The 18,960-nt window shown below is 38.1% G+C and overlaps 1 protein-coding gene across 2 annotated transcripts in view; it reads left to right on the top strand.

The window, feature by feature from the left end:
- Positions 1–18,960, top strand: part of Lrp2 (LDL receptor related protein 2) — a 197,621-nt gene that overhangs the window by 127,719 nt on the left and 50,942 nt on the right. For both annotated transcript variants that reach the window (XM_046447392.2, XM_046447391.2), the window contains exons 38-48: positions 1,432–1,620; positions 3,561–4,481; positions 4,920–5,085; positions 5,528–5,686; positions 7,213–7,502; positions 8,206–8,409; positions 9,265–9,507; positions 12,950–13,075; positions 14,390–14,512; positions 15,697–15,828; positions 17,086–17,287. In XM_046447392.2, coding sequence (XP_046303348.1) covers positions 1,432–1,620; positions 3,561–4,481; positions 4,920–5,085; positions 5,528–5,686; positions 7,213–7,502; positions 8,206–8,409; positions 9,265–9,507; positions 12,950–13,075; positions 14,390–14,512; positions 15,697–15,828; positions 17,086–17,287 — 2,755 coding nt within the window. The remainder of the gene's footprint in view (positions 1–1,431; positions 1,621–3,560; positions 4,482–4,919; positions 5,086–5,527; positions 5,687–7,212; positions 7,503–8,205; positions 8,410–9,264; positions 9,508–12,949; positions 13,076–14,389; positions 14,513–15,696; positions 15,829–17,085; positions 17,288–18,960) is intronic.

Genomic DNA, 18,960 nt, shown 5'->3' with positions numbered 1-18,960 from the left:
TTCAGATATCAGGTACCATGACACTTTCCCCCAATCTACTTTAGCTTGCAGCTCCAAAGGGCATTATTATCTGATACTTACATTATTTGTCTAGTTGTATATAGCTGTTGATTTGTTCTAGCCAAGATCTAATCCATAGTTATGCATTGCATTTGGAAGTTCTCTTTATTTGTCTTTAATCTGGAGTAAATGCTTAGTTTTTTTTTTTTATGACATTGATTTTTTTTTTTAAAGAGGTAGATCTACAATTGTCTTTTAGAATTCTACATGAAGGATTTGTCTGTTTCCTTAAGTCATCTAATCTGTCACTCAGTTTATACCCTGCATTTCCTATCAAATGGAAGTTAGCTCTAGTTGCTTGATTATATTGAGGTTAAAAACATTTGGCAGTACTTGGTAGGTGGTACTGTGTACTTGATATAGAATCTCATTAGGAAGATCATATACATAACTTGTCCTGCTTGTAGTGACACTCAAGATTGATTTCTTGGTTAAGTTGGTCACCAAAAATCCCTCCTTTGCATAGGTATATTCCCCCTTTTAATTTCTGTGAAATCTATAGAGTTATGTTTTGGTCCTGTGAATATCTTGGTGCCTACCACCTTTACCCATTGTTTTTAAGCAGCCATTGATGATTTTTGTCTGCAATGATTATTTCAGTGGGGATTATAAATGGTGATTTTCTCATTCTATCATTTCTTTACATTCCTAGATAATACTCTATAAAGGAAAATTCCCACCCCAATTAATTTTTTTAAATATATATATATATATATATATATATATATATATATATATTTAGTTTGGTAGATGAACACAATACCTTAATTTTATCTATTTATTTTTGTATAGTGCTGAAGATCAAACCCAGTGCCACACATGTGTGAGGCATGTGCTCTATCACTGAGCTACAACCCCAGTCCCCCAGATTAATCTATATGTTTATTAAATAATCTATATGTTTGATAAATAAATTATAAGGTGTTAATTTCAGCTTGTAAAAATTAGTATTATGTTCAATTACCGTAATTAATCTTTGCTCTGATTGATCCATCTTGGGTAGAGAAAGTCTCTTCAAGTGGCTCCCTGTTTTTTGACATGATCCCATGAGTGTTTGAGTGCTTCCTTGCTTCTTGGTACCATAAGATATTCCAGGCTAAGGCCTTTCCCAAACCTCTATTGATGTCCCAAACTTATAATCAGCCCTTTCTCTCAGGAGCTGTAGCTCCTTATTGTAGGAAATACTGTTCAGAAGCCAAGATTTGGGTGGTAAGTATGTTTGTTTTAAATAACTGGTAAACAAATAGGTTCACCTCCTAACAAGGGGAATGGTTAGAGCGAGGAGCTGGGAATGGGTATTTGAGAGGAAGTGCTGGTGTTTAAAAGCACTGTTTCCGGCATTGTCTGATGATCTTTTCCTAAATGTTCTAGGGCGAAATGTGCTACATGTAGATGTCCATGTGGCCTCTGGCTTTATTTACTGGTGTGATTATAGCAGCTCTGTGGCATCTTACAATGCAATCCGTAGAATCAAACCAGATGGGTCTTCTTTCACAAACATCGTTACATATGGGATAGGAGGAAATGGAATTCGTGGCATTGCAGTGGATTGGGTGGCAGGTATGTAAACTATAGAGTGATTTTGTTGAAAATTTTTTTGTGTTTGCCTATCATCTAATTTTATGCTGAGGAGTTTAACCTAACTACAAGTGATATTGATTTATTTTTCCAGACAATCATTGAGGTCATTTGAGATAAATTGTGTGTATTAAATAAATGATAAGGTGTTTCAGTTGACAGTTTCACTGCAGATTAACCATATCATTTTCTTCTATTATTAGAACAATCAAAACTGCAGGCAAAAATGGCTAGAAATGTCAAATTAGATCAATTTGTGGTTTTTACACTTGGATTTTGCCCGTTTCTGAATTAGAAATGCCTAAATTTTCAAAGAAAAAGTGATATTAAAAATGATGTAAATCATAAAATGAAGTTCATACTTTTAAAGTCGAGCAATTTTATTTGCAAATACTTAATTGCTTCTCTTGTTAATGTGTAAAAGTCCTTTTGGTCCTTATATGCTTCTAATAGCATTTTCTTGGTATGACTGTTGCAGTATACATTAATTGTATTGATTCATACACTTACGTTTGAATTACCGCTCATTTTTACTTACACTCTAGGAAACAAATGTGTTATAATTTTTTGGAATATAATCCAATTCTAGTCAAAATAGATGTAAGTGTGTGTTATCAAGTGTGGTAAGCAGTCAACACTTGGAAATATCAATATCTATTATGAAATATTAACATCTAGGTCTATAATAGTTTATTGCAAATCATAAATAAGGTAGCATAGTTAAATAAGGCTTTAACTGAGTTCCTAACCATCATTCCTGATTATAAAAGCAGGGTCAGCAAACTATGGGTAGTGGAATAAATATAGCCTATTGCCTCTTTTTGTGAATAAAGTTGTATAGCCAACAGAGCTATGCCCATTCACTTATGTGTTATCTATGGCTGCTTTCATGTTTCAAGGCACAGTTGAGTACTGTGAAAGCAACCAAATACACTGCAGAGCCTAAAATATTTATATCTGCTCTATTGAGGAAAGTTTGGCAATTCTGGATTAAAGGATTGGGGATCTCTCTCTCTCTCTCTCTCTCTCTCTCTCTCTCTCTCTCTCTCTCTTTCTCACACACACAGAGAGAGAGAGAGAGAGAGAGAGAGCGAGCGAGAGAGAGAGAGCGCTCTCAAGTAGAGATCGGTATTGAAGAAAAGATACCAGGAACATATTTAATATAGCTTGATTTATCTAGAGGTGTTTTGAGTCAGATACAGGCACTATGTATGCCTTGGTAAGCAGTATTGATAGTTCAACAACAGATTTTTAACTACATGGAATCAATAATTCGGGATCACTCTTTATTCATGATACTATCTTCATGTAATTGTTGTTCTAGTGTTTGTATTGTGCTGTAACACTCAAAGGGAATTGGACCATGGATTTGGTGGCTTTTAGAAGGTCCATGGAATGGGAACAACAACATTCATTATAAAAGATAGAAAAACATCTCATGTTACTTGTAAACACAGAGAGCCTTCCATAATATTGGTAGCAACAGGAGGTGCTGATGGCTGTCCCTCTATGCTTCTTTTGTCAAGTTGGAGTAGAAATTATGCCATGATAATGTGTATTTAGGGTTTTTGAAGTGGGTGTTAAAAATTTAGTGCTTTTGGTAGAAGTGGAAGGACATTTTGGAAAATATACCTTTTGGTAGAAAGCAAGCTAGGACATTTGCTACGCATTCTAATCTGCTTCAGAAGCTGAAGATGGGCACTTTCTCTCTGAATTTGAAGACATGTTTTTTTTAGTTCTTAAGAGTAAGTACTTATTTTTCTAAGCTACACTGAGATATTTATTTATTATCTTGGAAATGATATCATTTACTGACCCCAACTTCAACCTCACATATTTTGTCCTGAATTTGAAAAGGTCTTCCCTTTCTTTTCTCTTCTTGGTTTTTCCATTCATCAGCATCCTCTCCTATTTTCCTTTAGGAAATCTTTACTTCACCAATGCCTTTGCGTTTGAAACACTGATAGAAGTGCTGCGGATCAATACCACCTACCGCCGTGTTCTCCTGAAAACCACAGTAGATATGCCTAGGCACATTGTCGTAGACCCCAAGAACAGATATCTCTTCTGGGCTGACTATGGGCAGAAACCGAAGATTGAACGCTCTTTTCTTGACTGTACCAATCGAACTGTACTTGTCTCAGAGGGCATTGTCACACCACGGGGCTTGGCAGTAGACCACAGCAATGGCTTTATTTATTGGGTTGATGATTCTTTAGACATAATTGCAAGGATCCCTCTTCATGGAGGGGAATCTGAAGTGGTTCGTTATGGCAATCGATACCCAACTCCTTATGGCATCACTGTTTTTGGAAATTCTATCATATGGGTAGATAGGAATTTGAAAAAAATCTTCCAAGCTAGCAAGGAACCAGAGAACAATGAGTCATTCACAGTAATAAGAGACGATATCAACTGGCTGAGAGATGTGACCATCTTTGATGAACGTGTCCAGCCCCGGACACCAGCAGAGGTCAACAACAACCCTTGCTTGGAAAATAACGGTGGGTGCTCTCATTTCTGCTTTGCTATACCTGGTTTGCATACTCCAAAATGTGGCTGTGCCTTTGGGACCTTGGAACATGATGGCAAGAGCTGTGCCATTTCAACAGAAAACTTCCTCATCTTTGCCTTGGATAATTCTTTGAGAAGTTTACACTTTGACCCTGAAGACCATAGTCCACCCTTCCAAAGCATAAATGTGGAAAAAAATGCCATTGCTGTGGACTATGACAGCATAAATAATAGAATCTACTTCACACAAAATATAGATTCTGAACATGGACAGATTTCCTATGTCAGCCTGTATTCTGGGACCCATACTCCAACTGTCGTTGCTTCAGGTAAGTGCACTCTAACTGGAGTTTATCTCAGGTGTAGATAAAACAGGGTCAACATGCATGAATGACTTTCTTCTTCTTCTTCTTCTTCTTCTTCTTCTTCTTCTTCTTCTTCTTCTTCCTCTTCCTCTTCCTCTTCCTCTTCCTCCTCCTCCTCCTCCTCCTCCTCCTCTTCTTCTTCTTCTTCTTTTTTGGTGGTGCTGGGGTTCAAACCCAGGGCCTCATGCATGTGAGACAAGCTATTGAGCTACAGCCCCAGACAGGGCCTTGTTAAGTTTCCCAGGCTGGCCTTGAGCTTGTGATCCTCCTGTCTCAGTCTCTGGAGTAACTGAGATTATAGGTGTGCACCACTGCACCTGGCCCGAGTGTTCTTAGAGTGCAATATATGATTCTGATGTCTTCATGTGTGTTTGTGTCTCTCTGCTGCTGGTGTGTGTCCAGATGTAGGGATTGCTGATGGCATTGCCTTTGATTGGATCAATAGAAGAATTTACTACAGTGACTACCACAATCAGACCATTAGTTCCATGGCTGAAGATGGATCTCAGCGTACCGTGATAGCCCGCGTTTCAAAACCAAGAGCCATTGTGTTAGATCCTTGCAGAGGGTATGTATGTCCTGGTCTTTTGTTGTATTTTTGTTTGCTTGTTTCTGGAGGAAGTGGGGCCAGAAATTATTTTATGTTCGTAGAGAGCCAGTATCTTAAGGGTTCATAACTCTGACTGTGTATAGAAGGGTAAATGAGTATTAAATGGTTTTTACCTGGGAAGGTTTATAGGTTTATAGAAGGGTAAATGAGTACTAAGTGGTTTTTACCTGGAAAGTTTTGAGCTTCATTCCTGTGGGAGGAAAGTTGGCAGCATCCTAGGAAATCAATGCTCAGTAAATCCCTTTTGGGTAAATCATGTGGCTAGGAATGGAGTAGGTTCCCTACCTGAGACCCATATTAATGGCAATTTGTAATTAAAGATTGCTGCTACTTTTTTAAGTGAAAAGGACTCTGAGGTTTCTTATGGAACTAATTATGACTTCTTCTTTTGGATGACTAGGTACATGTATTGGACTGACTGGGGCACTAATGCCAAAATCGAGAGAGCCACACTCGCAGGAAACTTCCGGGTCCCCATTGTGAACACCAGTCTGGTTTGGCCCAATGGACTCACTCTGGACTATGAGACAGACCTTCTGTATTGGGCGGATGCTAGTCTGTATGTGTCTCTGGTAGTTCATGTGGGGTTGAGAAGAGGAGTTCTTCCTCCTACTTCCAAAGCAGAGAGATTTGCTTAATGTGATGAAATATAATTTGCCAGAAAGTTATTTCCAAAACATAGAATCACAGTTTTTGGAACTATATGATATTCTAGCTTGAGTATGTTCTATCTGTGAAAATTTAACTTTATTGTGAGATTGAATAATTATGAGCTAAAAGATATCTAAAGATGTATCACTAAATTGTATGTGCAATTTCAACTATAATTGCAAATGTAACTACTCAATTTATGATCAAAAGATTCTAGGTAACTATCAGAAAAAAATATATATGTTTTTGGTACTGGGAATTGAACCTAGGGGTACTTAACCACTGACCCACATCCTTGGCCCTTTTTGTTTTTTATTTTGAGACAGGGTCTCACTGAGTTGTTAGGGCCCTGTTAAGTTGCTGAGGCTAGCTTTGAATTGCATTCCTCCTGCCTCAGCCTCCTCAGCTGCTGGTATTACAGGGATGTGCCAACGTGCCTGGTGTGAATGACTTTTAAATATATAGTGATATTAAAATTTTCCCTGGGCTTTATCATTCAGTGTCTTTGAAAACATGATCCTCTTTAGTCTTCGACTGTTGGCCCTCTTCTCAAATAATCCTTTTCCTTTGGTATGCTTCTTCTCAGCAAATTTCATAATGTTTTCCTTATAAATTTTGTCATGTCTAATGTTGCATGTAATTTCTCCAAGTGACCCCAAAATGTCTCACATTCCAGTCATCCTAATGGAACATGCATGGTTTTTGTAATTGGTAAACACATTTCCTCACAAGGAACATATTTCCTCACAAGTTTGGTCTTGTGGTGCCCAGAATTCAATATCCAGATCTTGTCTTCATTTTCTCATCAAAACAAAACAAAACAAAACTGCTCATTTTCTATTTGAGCAGTTTTGAGTGTCTGATTTTGGATCATTTTAGATAAATATCTCAAAGTACTAAAAAAAATGTCAAGTTGAAAAAGTCACCAAGGGAGTGGACAGGACAGAGAGTGAACATTTTGGGAGCATTTACAGGGCACTCCACACCAAGTACCATGCATGACATGTACCTTTTCATATTGCTCTCTTTTTTTTAATTTTTGTTTTTTTAGTTGTAGTTGGACACAATACCTTTAATTAATTAATTAATTAATTAATATGTGGTGCTGAGGATCGAACCTAGGGCCTCACACGTGCTAGGCAAGTGCTCTACCACTGAGCCACAACCCCAGCCCCTGCTCTCTTGTTTTTAATGACAGCTTGGTTCCTTTTGTAGGATCTCTTGTAGGTTATATTCATTTCTGGAAGTCAATAATATGGGTAGGCCATTGTTTGTTAAGTGAATAAGACCTCCCATCATCAAAAGAAACATTTCCAGCTGCCATATACCTCGCTTGACAGTTGGGGTGTGTATAAATGAATGCGTGGGCCTAATCATTATTCTTCCCAGATTTCAGCAATTTCTTGTTCTTTTTTTTCTCCCCCTCCACTTCAGGCAGAAGATTGAGCGCAGCACTCTCACTGGCATGGACCGGGAAGTCATTGTCAGCACAGCCTTTCATTCTTTCGGCTTGACCCTCTATGGCCAGTATATTTACTGGACAGACTTCTACACAAGAAGAATTTACCGAGCTAACAAATATGATGGGTCAGATCTGATGGCAATGACCCTAAGTTTGCCTGTTCAGCCTAAGGGTATTTGCACTGTTAGGAAAAATGAACAACAGCAGTGTAGCAATCCTTGTGATCAGTTTAATGGAGGCTGCAGCCACATCTGTGTGCCAGGTAAGGTGTTGCCCCTTGAAGGTGAAAACCTATAGAATAATCATAGTAAAAAACACCTGGCAAGGGAGGTGGAAGAAATGTTCATCTTAACAAGAAGAGAAAAAGCCCAAATATCCTTGATTTCAAGGTAACTTATAAAATAGATGGGGTTATATTTTGAGGGAAAGTCTTTGCTAGGTTTCTTTTCTATTCCACACAGAGCCATCTTATGAAGGTGTTTTAAATACAAACTTGGTAAAGGTAGAAAATAAGATGAGGGCTTTGGCCATCCCACTTCATGACTTGCATAGAAAATTTCTTCCATGAGCTTATGTTCCTCATAAAAAGATTTAATTTTCTGCTTAGGAAGTATTGTTTGTAGTTTGAAGTATTTCTGATGATATTTTAGGGTGAGATATGTGTTTCATAGTATTTCGTGGAGAAAAATTTGAAGGAATATGTGCTTTCTGGTACTGTTGCTTTGTAAATTCTACCGAGAAAAGAGAATCATTGCTCTTGCAGATGCTAGGTAGTTGTTTGAAGATTACAGTAAATTAGCACATTTATTAGAAATTGGTGGTTGTCATTCTTAATGGAAGAGTGACTCGGAATATGGTTGAAAGGCTAATGGGTAAGTGTTTCATGTAGAAGCTGTTGCAAAAGCTATTCTGGAGGAGACTCTGAATGTTTGCTGCACTAATCTTGTGGTTTCTCTTGTTCCCAGGTCCAAATGGAGCTGAGTGCCAGTGTCCACATGAGGGTCAATGGTATCTGGCCAATAATAATAAACACTGTATTGTGGACACTGGGGCCCGGTGTAATGAATCCTATTTCACCTGCTTCACTGGGTACTGCATCTCAGAGCAGTGGAAATGTGATAATGAGGATGACTGTGGCGATGGCAGTGATGAGCTGGAAAATGTCTGTGGTGAGTTGGACTCTCCGTGCTTTTCGTGGGCGCTGAGGACATCTTTACGATAGGGCTTGGTGCAGAATCCTGTTGTGTGTGAATGAGGTTGAAATTAGTGCCTAAGAATTCTGTCAGAGCTGAAAGACATTTATTCGGATAACTCAGACTGTACTTCTGTTAAATTACCTCTGGAATGGTTATAAGCAAAATCACTGGATTAAAATCCTGGCCATGTGGTTTATAATCTATATAGCCCTGGGAAAGTTATTTGCTTCAGACAGCTCATCTGTAAAATAGAACGATCACTAGGGTTCTTGTGAGGAGCAAGAGAGCCATAATAAAAACGCTTAGCATAGGGTGTGATAAGATCCCAAGACTGAGAAATCTAATATGTGATTGTTATTAATTATCATAGCCCAAAGTTTATTAATGCAATACTTTTATTGAAGTCACTCCCAGTCCTCAGCTGTCATGTGAATTGAATGAGGAAGACCATGAAAATTTATCAGGGAGGTTGAAGGTTGGAAACCTTTCCCTAACAGACCATGTAAGGGCTAGGAGTTTTTGTTTTCCCCAAATAAACTGTATTTAAATGCTTTCCTGTGACCGACATAAACTTTTAAATTGAGATTGTAGAGAATTGGAGTGATTTTGATTTTTTTTCTTGCAATACTTTGTTTAAAAAAGGCATACAACATTATTTTTGCTTAATCTGACTAAAGTGTTATCTCGCTTGGCATGCAGTCCGATTTGCAGCCATATTTGCCTGGGAAGGTAAACTCAGAGAGTCCATTTTATTTTATTGTAGTGTTTTAGAAACTAGAACGATGCTTTTATCTAGAGGTTTTCTTTTGATGTCCCCTCCCCACCCAGCATTTCACACCTGCCTGCCTACGGCTTTCACCTGTGACAACGGGCGATGTGTCCAATATGGCTATCGCTGTGATTTCTACAATGACTGTGGGGACAACAGTGACGAGGCCGGGTGTCTGTACAGGAAATGCGATGACACCACAGAGTTTACCTGCGGTAATGGGAGGTGCATACCCATCGAGTTCGTCTGCAATGGCATAAATAACTGCCATGATAACAGCACTTCAGATGAGATAAATTGCCGTAAGTCTAACTTTAGTACTTCCTGTATTTTCGAATGTCAAGTCTTAGAGTTGAAATTTTTACATAAAAACAAAGGCTTTCTGAAACACAGTTTCCTTTTGATATAGTGCACTAAATTCTATAAAACACAACTCTACCTCCTTTTTATTCACTTAAATTGGTGGGTTCATGCAATTGTTGAATATTTTAATCTTGAATATTTTGTCCTTGGTTTACAAATCTGCTAGATTACAGATCCTCTTGATAAATTTTTTTTTGTTGTTTTTAAAAAATCTTTGCAAAATTTATTGCCTAAGTGTATTGTGGTTAATGTTTGTTGTGCAAAAAAACTATATTATACCATGTTGACTAAAATAGTTTTCCTCTTTAGTTTTTCTGGGAAATAGCTTTGTAGTGAATTGATTTTTGAACTGTACCTTAGCATCTTAGGAAGACAAAAGATCCAGAATGTAGGTTCTAGTATGATATTTTTAGTTTGGCTGTGATAAACCAGTTTTGTGGCTTTGTAGATAAGAGCTATTCTATACACTAGTGTATTTATTTGGGTCTTTTTTTTGGTGGATAGAACCCAGAGCCTAGCACATGCCAGGCAAGCTTTAAAAAAAAAAAAAAAATTCCTATGAAAATTTCAAACATATACCAAAAAAAAAAAAAAAAAAAAATAGTACAGCATACCCCTCACCCAACTTCAACAATTATCAGCCATACATACCTTGTTTCACCTATCTCCCCATTTTTTCTAGAATTTTAAGCAACATGGATTTCACAGATAAAGACATTTCAAAATACAACTACTGTTTTAGTCATGTTTTTTGCTGCTGTGATTAAAATACCTGACAAGAACAATTGGAGGAGGAAGAGTTTATTTGGGGGATCTCAGAGGTCTCAGTCCATAGAAGGGACCCACCCCAGGAACCCACCTCCTCTAGCCACACCTTACCTGACTTCAGTTACCACTCAGTTAATCCCTATCAGGGGATTAATTCACTGATTGGGTTAAGGTTGTCACAACCCAATCATTAAACCTCTAAACCTTGCATTTCTGACACATGAGCTTTTGAGGTCACCTCACATCAAAACCATAACGACTACAGTGCCTTTATGAAACCTAGAAAAAGCAACAATACTTACTTAATATCTTTGACCACGCAGTCTACATTCAAATTTTTTTCACCTTTACTTACTGTTAATTCTGCTCAATTAACATTCAGACAAGATCTGCACATTGATTTTTTGATTCTTTAATCACTTTTATGTCACAACAATTCCATCCTTTTGGTCACTGATTTGGAAGAAAAATTGGCAGATTTTTTCTGGGAAATATCCCACATTCTGAATTTGACTACTCCTATAATTGGTCCATTGAATTAATTTCATCCCTCTTATTTTCTGTGCATGGAATTTAGAGTAGAGGTTTGATTGTGTTAGGGTCTACTCTTTGGGTAGGAGTGCTTCTGGGGAGCTGTGCATTTCTTGTTATATCACATCATGAGGCACAGAATGTTTGCTTGTCCCATTCTGCATGACAGTAACATGGGTGGACCCAGGTGTCATCCTGAGTCTTTCCTTACCAAGTTCCCATCAACTTTTCACCCAGTGCTTTTAGTACCCACGAATGGAATGGTCATTGCATAAATCAATTATGTTCCAAAGTGGACATTGTAAAATTCTATTTTTGCTCCCCATTTATTTCTTTAAAAATAAATTTTCTTTATCAACCATTTAATGGTAATTACAATCTGCACAGTGAATTGCTTAATTCTTTCCATTTGTCGGTTTTTCAGAGTAAGGAGTTGGTGATCAGTGAACAATAAGTTTATGTTTGTTTAATATTATTGAATTCAAGGATATCTACATATTTGTTTCAATACAATGTCCATGTTTATTCTTTTTTTGGTATCTGAATGTCCTATTTTAGGCCAGTTGAAGTTCTATCAAGTTAGTTCTCTGTCTTTGATGTGACCCCATTTGGCCTTGTATAGCATAGTCTGTTTTGTCTTGTACGTTTTCTGTCCCAGACCAGCAATTAGCCTCTTATCCAAGGAGATGTCATCCGTCTTTTTTTTTTTTTTTGGTGTTTAGAAATTATTGCAGTGTTGAATGCCCTTCCTACTGGGTTTTCATTGTCTATAGGCTTATTCGGTGGACAGAATTAGGAAATACAGTTTTTTTTTAAGAAAAAAATATTACATTTGTATTTATCATTTAAATTTATGATTATAGATTGTTCACTTAATAAATTTATAAATCCATCCTTTCTCTTATGCTTAAAATTTTGGTTCTTAATGACATTAACATATTTTGCAATAATTTTGAAATGCCTGTAATAATTTCAAGATTATTATAACCACAGAAATAATTTTATAACAATAAATATATGCAAGGTCTTTCTTATTCTTAGATTATGCCCCATGACATAGAGGCAATATACTGCTTTTAAACACATTTGAATTTTTTTTCTTTGTAGGGTTATAGTATCAACTTGTTTTACAGTTAGCCTCCTTTGTATTTTTGCCAAATTTTAAGAATCACTTTTCTTTTTTCACTTTGATTACATTGTTTTGTTTGTACAAAATAATGGTACGTGGTTCTGAAGTTAAAACTATGACAAGGTGCATTTACGGAAGTTTTGTCATCTCTATCTCAATCTTCCCACGGGGTGATGATTTTCTTTAGTTTATTTTTCATAATAATTATTGCTTTTAATAGAAACATCTCTCTCTCTTTTGCTCACTACACACACACACACACACACACACACACACACTCACACACATACCCGGACACATGCTGAGCAACCCCAATCCAAAATCTAAAACTTTTTAATTGCTGACATGAACCACAGGTAGAAAATTCCACATAATGAATTGCATGAAAGTGCCTCAGGCTATCTGTATGAAAACATGAATGAATTTAGTGTTTACACTTTGGGTTCTATCCCTAAGATATCTCATTATATATGTGCAAATATTCCAAAATCCAGAAATGTCAAAATTTGAAACACTTGTTGTCCCAAGCATTTCTGAAAAGGGACACTCAAGCTGTATAATTATCTTTTTCTTCTCCCCCTCCCCCAAAAGGTAATCTTCTATTACTGTTAACAATATATCCTGGAGATCATACTGCCATTGTGTATCCACTTACAGAGCTTCATTATTTTTATAGCTACAGATTGCTACGTTGTGTGGATATGCCATGGTTTAGCTGAGTTGAGCCTCTACCTCTCCTTCTCTCCTCAGCTCTCTATTTGGCTCCCTGTTTAGCATCAGCTGGCAGTATCTCTTCACTAGATAATCTGTAGGTAACATCAATGTCAAGGACTGGGCTTCTCTAATCCCCTCCTGTGGTTTGAAGTCTATAATAGTTCTGCTGGCATAGATATTGTTGATACTGTATATTTGGTGGATGTGTTCCGAATGTTTATCTGGTTGTCCTTTTCAAGCTGATCGCACTTGCCAGTCTGGATACACAAAATGTCAGAGTACAAACATTTGTATTCCTCGAATGTACTTGTGTGATGGCGACAATGACTGCGGAGATATGAGTGATGAAAACCCCACTTATTGCAGTGAGTATGATAAAATCGCTTCATTTCCTGATTCTGGAGGTGCACATTTTGAGCTGAAGCAAAGATAGAACCTGAGTATCTGTACTTTTTTCAGTTATCATCTCAAGTTTAGTTTATGAGCAGATGCAGAAGACACTTGCTCTAGGATGTGGGTGGAGGGGCAAGAGAAACCCCTTCCCTCTATGCCCTGCCTGAATGCCCAGCCCCCAAATATTTCCAGAGACCTGCTACAATTGGAAAGCCATTTTCCCAGTGTTGAAGCTCCAGGCAGGATTTGCATATTAAACTCCTACTATTTAGTCAAAATATGATGGTGGTGGCCATTAGTAACTGAAAGTATTTTTATAGCCTTTTAATATTTTAATTTCAGGAAGCTTTATTTAGCAACTTTGTTTATTAAGACAAATTAGAAGGTCATTTTTAAGCTATGTAGTATCACTTAGAATTTTGTCCTTCCCTGTAGTTAAACTCTGGTCACTGGTCCTCTCCCAAGCAAACCATAGGGCATGATTATACTAGGCCAGGCTATCGTCTGAGACAGGAATCAGTTGTATTAAGAGCAACCTAAGGAAGCAAAATTCAGGATGCAGCCACTAGAGACGGCTTGGCAGATTGGAGTTATTGCTGACCTTTCACGGACCTTGTTTTCCTAACAATATTTCCTTGGCAAATCATCAAACCTCTTGGGCCAAAGCAAGAGAGCCTTGTAGAGGAGAAGAATGACAAGACTTAATTCAGGTTTGTGCCTGTGTATTTAAGAATACATCCGATCAAAGCCATCTAAGTTTACTTGAGAAGAGAACTAATGTTTAAACATTTGGCAGACTCTCCTGCTTTCTCAAATAAAAGTTCTGGATTATAAAAATAAAGACGATGAGAACTAACTCGAATCATAGTCTAACATGGTTAAGACGTGTGTGGGGTGAACTCAGATAAAATCCCACTGCTTTTAATTACTTCAGTAGAATTTGTTTAATTTCCTACTATAGCAGAAAAATAAAACTAGTGTATTTTACATGATTTATTTTATGTATCACAAAGACAGTTCTTTGGTATTTCTATCAAATAGAATTTATATTTTGGATTTCTGGAATCTGGAATGGAAATTCTAGGAAACTGGGGCATATTGCCTTCTATCTATCTCCAGTACTCCTCCCTCCCCATGCAAAGCTCACATAAAAGCCCATTGTTTCTCAGGTCCCAGCCTCTGTTTCTCAGCAGCTGTTATGCAGTTTAGAGGTACAGGCAGATTGCTAAGGCTGATGGGCCCATGCTGTGCCTGTTCACACCTGTCATCTTCTTTCCCTCCCCCAGCCACTCACACGTGCACCAGTAGTGAGTTCCAGTGCACATCTCCCCCGCGCTGTATTCCATCATACTGGTACTGTGATGAAGAAATTGATTGCCTCGATGGCTCCGATGAACCTGCCTCTTGTGGTAAGAGAGTGAACGAGCTTGAAAGCAGACGGTGCAGCTAGAGAACTCTGGTCTCTTTCAACCACTTCACATGCAGAGTAGAATCATGTTGCAGGACACTAGGTCTCCCTGCTCCTGCTCCCAGCTGGGATGCCACAACAGTTCTGCAGATGTTCATTAAAGACATGTGTAAGTTGCTGACCAGAATATGGAAGTCGCTGGTTGCTGCTGATAAAATGAGATTAGGCTTCTAATACAGTGCCTGTTTATAGTTGTTTAATTTTCGTTGACTCTCAGTTGGAACTTCTGAATTTGGCTGAGTTCTGGCTCATAAGACTGGGAAGAGGCAAAAATGATTGGACTCTTCACACACACACACACACACACACACAGAAGGAGCACACCGTAGGTACACAAACTCTTTCTGTTTTGTCAGTGAAGCTTCTGGGGTGAAGTTCTCCAGCTGCCTGAGCTTCCCATGAACTTTGAGGGACCCTCTTGTTGTATTCCTGGAAGCCATTGTACCTTGTTTGCATTTGGAGACTGCTTTTTTAATCTGTTGATAAATCATATTGCTATATAAGTGATCAAACTATGACTGTGGGCCAGTTGTCCATCTTTATAGACAGTTTTATTAGACTGCAGTCACATATTGCCCATGGTTGCTTCCTGCACAATGTCAATGTCAAGTAAGTGTGACAGAGACCATGTAGCCTGCAAGCCTAAAATATTTACTGTTTGGTTGAGAAAAAGTTTACTCACCCTTGTTGTATAGTTTCATACTCCCTTGTTATGACATATAATATTCCATTGAGTGGTTATATTATCATAGAGTTAACTGCCTCTATTATTAAGAATTGAGTTTACTTTTTTCCTATTATTAATATTGTTATGGTAAATACTATCACATATGTATATAAATACTATCACATATAAAACTTTTTATTTGGGGGATATTTTCTTAGCGCCACTAGCATAGTTTTACATTTAAATGCAGATTGTTTTCTATTTCTCTTTTCTCCGAGGTGTGAGTTCTAATGCTGGTGGTTACAGAGTGTTAACCAGAACTCTTTGTCAGGTTTCTTTCCCCTTACACAGAAAACAAAGGGCACGTAGTGTTTTGAGGATCTGCACAGGATATAATAATTGTTAGGTGTGTACAGTAGCCACTGTTTTCACTGAGACTGCTTCTTAACTCTTTTTAGCACACCATGAGCGAACGTGCTCAAGTCAAGAGTTCAAATGTGATAGTGGCAGGTGCATCCCAAAAGAATGGATTTGTGATGGTGACAATGACTGTGGGGACATGAGTGATGAAGATGAGAGACACCAATGTGGTGAGTGAGGCCAGTCACATCTTCTGCAGAGTGGCATTCGAGGGACTGGTACAGTCATTCTTCTGGGTTTGGAAGGTCTGATTGTCAGGCACATTCCTGCTTAATTGACTGCACACTCATAGAATATTGCAATTATTTGTTTTCAGTGGGTTGCATAACACCATTTTCTTTTGTTAACAAAGCTGGAAGTTCTTATCTGAGGTGTCTTAGCAGGGTATTTTTCCATGGTAAAACAATGAGAGCAGTGGCTTCCTGATTCTTGTATTTGACATTAGCCCTATACAAAATGACTTGGGGGTGGTCCTCAAATGCTCTCAAATGCTCCTCAAATGCTCTCTCTCTCTGAGGTGGGTACATGGACTGTAGCAAACACTTTTCCCCTTTCTTCTTTTGCCTCATGAATCAACAATGGGTTTGGGTAACATTCTTTTATTCTGCAGACGCTAACAATTCTGTGTCTACATCTCTTTCTTCCCAGTGTCATGGTTTCTGACAGCTCTTATTGACACATATTTCTCCTGTTCACCCTTATTCTACTTGGGGTAGCTGCTATAATGTAGTTGGAGATGCACTATCTTTGGAGAAAAAAGACCTGAGTTGAAGCACTAGCTCTTTCTCCTCGTTCTCAGATTTTGAGCCATCTAGTTAGCCATGTTAAGCTTAAATTTTCCCATCTGTAGAATTGTCATAAAAATACCTATCTCACTAACCAGGTCCTTGGGAGGCTGTTGCAAGAGGATGGACAGCAACTTAGTGAGACCTTATCTCAAAAAATAAAAAGGGCTGGGGATGTAGCTCAGTAGTAGAGCACCACTGGGTTTAATCCCCAGTACCAATAACAAAAACAAAACAAAAAACAACAAAACAAAACAAAAAACCTATCTCACTTTGTATTTATAATACTTCTTATAAACTAAAAAATGTTATCAAAATGTTAAGGCATTTGGTATCCAATTAATACAATGGAAGAGAATATTTGAAGCCTAAGGGGAAAAATATGATCTTCTGTTAATTTTAGGGAAAATTAGGTGAGGTCTTTTATTATGTTGATTTCTTTTGAAAAATCCAGAGTCTAAAGCAATTAAAACGGGACTTTTGGAGGTACTTATGTCATGATCTATTATTATTGTAGCCAGATGATTAGTCTTCCTGCTTTCCTCCCATTTTCTTTCATCCATCAGAGTGTTCAGTACCATAAGCAAGAGAACGGACTATTTGTAAAGACTGTCATCTGATACTTGTGTGCTTTGGTTTCAGAGGCTCAAAACTGCTCAAGTTCCGAGTTTTTCTGTGTAAATAGCAGACCTCCAGCCAGGAAATGCATTCCCCAGTCCTGGGTCTGTGATGGCGATGCGGATTGTGCTGATGCCTTTGATGAGCATCAGAACTGCACCAGGAGATCTTGCTCTGGAGATGAATTCACCTGCAGTAATGGACTGTGCATCCGATCAACATACAGGTGAATTGGGGATGGAAAAATCTCCCAGAAACCTCAAATACCTGAGGGTCAGGGTTGACTTATCCATGAAGCCCAGTAGCCACAGTACTTAGAACCCACAGCAAGAAGATGTTTGGATTCCTTTGAAATCAAAAGGAAAAAAAAAAGAATAACGTTGGTCAAAGAGAGCGTTTTAACATGCAATATTAACATGTCTGCCCTTCTATCAAATAATTTTATGGATAAAGGGGCCCATGAAGGCAAAAGTGTGTAGCACCCATGAAAGTTATCATGTGGCCTTGCGCAGAGATAGGGAGATGAATGCACTGGGCTTGATGTAAGAAAGTTCTTTCTCAAAGCCAGTGACCCTCTTCATTTTCCACTTGGAGTAAGACCATGGGAGCAAAAATTTTTCACTTTCCTGTCTCAGCTATAAGAAAAATAACAGTGCAAGCATGATGATAAATGGAGCTTGGCACTTAGCTCAGGGTCAAGGAGACAACAGGGAGAGGCGGGGGTGGGGAGTGAACTGAGATGTGTGTTCTAGCTGAATACTGCAAACATTGTTCAGCATGCAGGAGTGTAGGGGGCCAGATCTTCTGATGCTCGTTTTTAAAGGAAAAGTTGGAAATCTGGATTTCCATGCAAAATATTCTGACTTTAAATGTCCCCCCCCCCAAATATTTAAATTCTTAAAATACTCTGTGGGTCAAACTGATTTAGCTCATAGCTCGCCAGTTTGGGGGGTCACTCCTGTAATATCCTATTGTGTATCCTATTAGCACTTTCTTCAAATATGCCACTTCAAGTGATTTATATTTTCTTAATACCCCAAACTTGTATCACCCCCATTTAGCAAATATTTGGATATAGAAGGAAGGGTAATCCTGATGGACAAGAAAAATAGTAAGAGCATTAATAAAGATAGGCGAGCCCAGAAAGGGGTTTTTACAAGGGCAGAGGAGGTGAGTTTGATGTCGTAGGATTTCCTGAGGTGAAAATATATGCTAGGCATTTAGACACATGGAATGGAAGCTAAGAAAGATATTGCATGTGCCATGGATGGTTAAAGGCCTCACAGGCATACTGAGAGCTTCAGAACTGTCAGCTTATATCCTGCTGGGGAAGGAGATGGCAAGCTAGAGGAAGCAGGCCCAGGACTGGAGCAACAGAATTTCTGGGGCTATTTGCTTTAGTGGCAGATGTCCATCAATAGGTGCTGACTTGCATCTGGGATACAGTGTGGTGTAAATTGCATGTTTATGATGGGGTCCTGGAGAAGAAGAGAAGGTTAAGTCATGTTCTGTGAAGGCTGAAAATGAAGCAGGGGCTTAGCATGATGATCAAAGATTAGAAATGATTAAAGTAAATAAATGTTATGTAGAAAATGTGCTCTATAGGATGTCTCATCCCTGATGAGGACCAAGTGGACTTTGCCAAACGGGCAGAATTTCTTCATTGACAATTAGAAGATATTCAGGAGTAGGGAACTGTCTCATTTTGTAGTGAAACTGCATTCAACATGCTTTGTTTGTATTTAACTGATGTAATCTCTGGATTGCTTTTTATGGTGAAATTAATCTTCTTTTATCTGTATTTTCTCCCTACCTGTGTACTATGTTATACTTCTCTTTGGTTCTGAATCCAGTAAATAGTTAATATCATTAGTCTTAGATATTAATATATTCTGAAAA

This window comes from Marmota monax, unplaced genomic scaffold (assembly GCF_021218885.2).
Source record: "Marmota monax isolate L192 unplaced genomic scaffold, Marmota_monax_Labrador192_F-V1.1 WCK01_AAM20220418_F8-fsc00007, whole genome shotgun sequence".
NCBI classification, from domain to species: Eukaryota; Metazoa; Chordata; class Mammalia; order Rodentia; family Sciuridae; genus Marmota; species Marmota monax.
The sequence above is the reverse complement of the archived record's forward strand: the minus strand, read 5'-3'. Positions and strand labels throughout refer to the sequence as shown.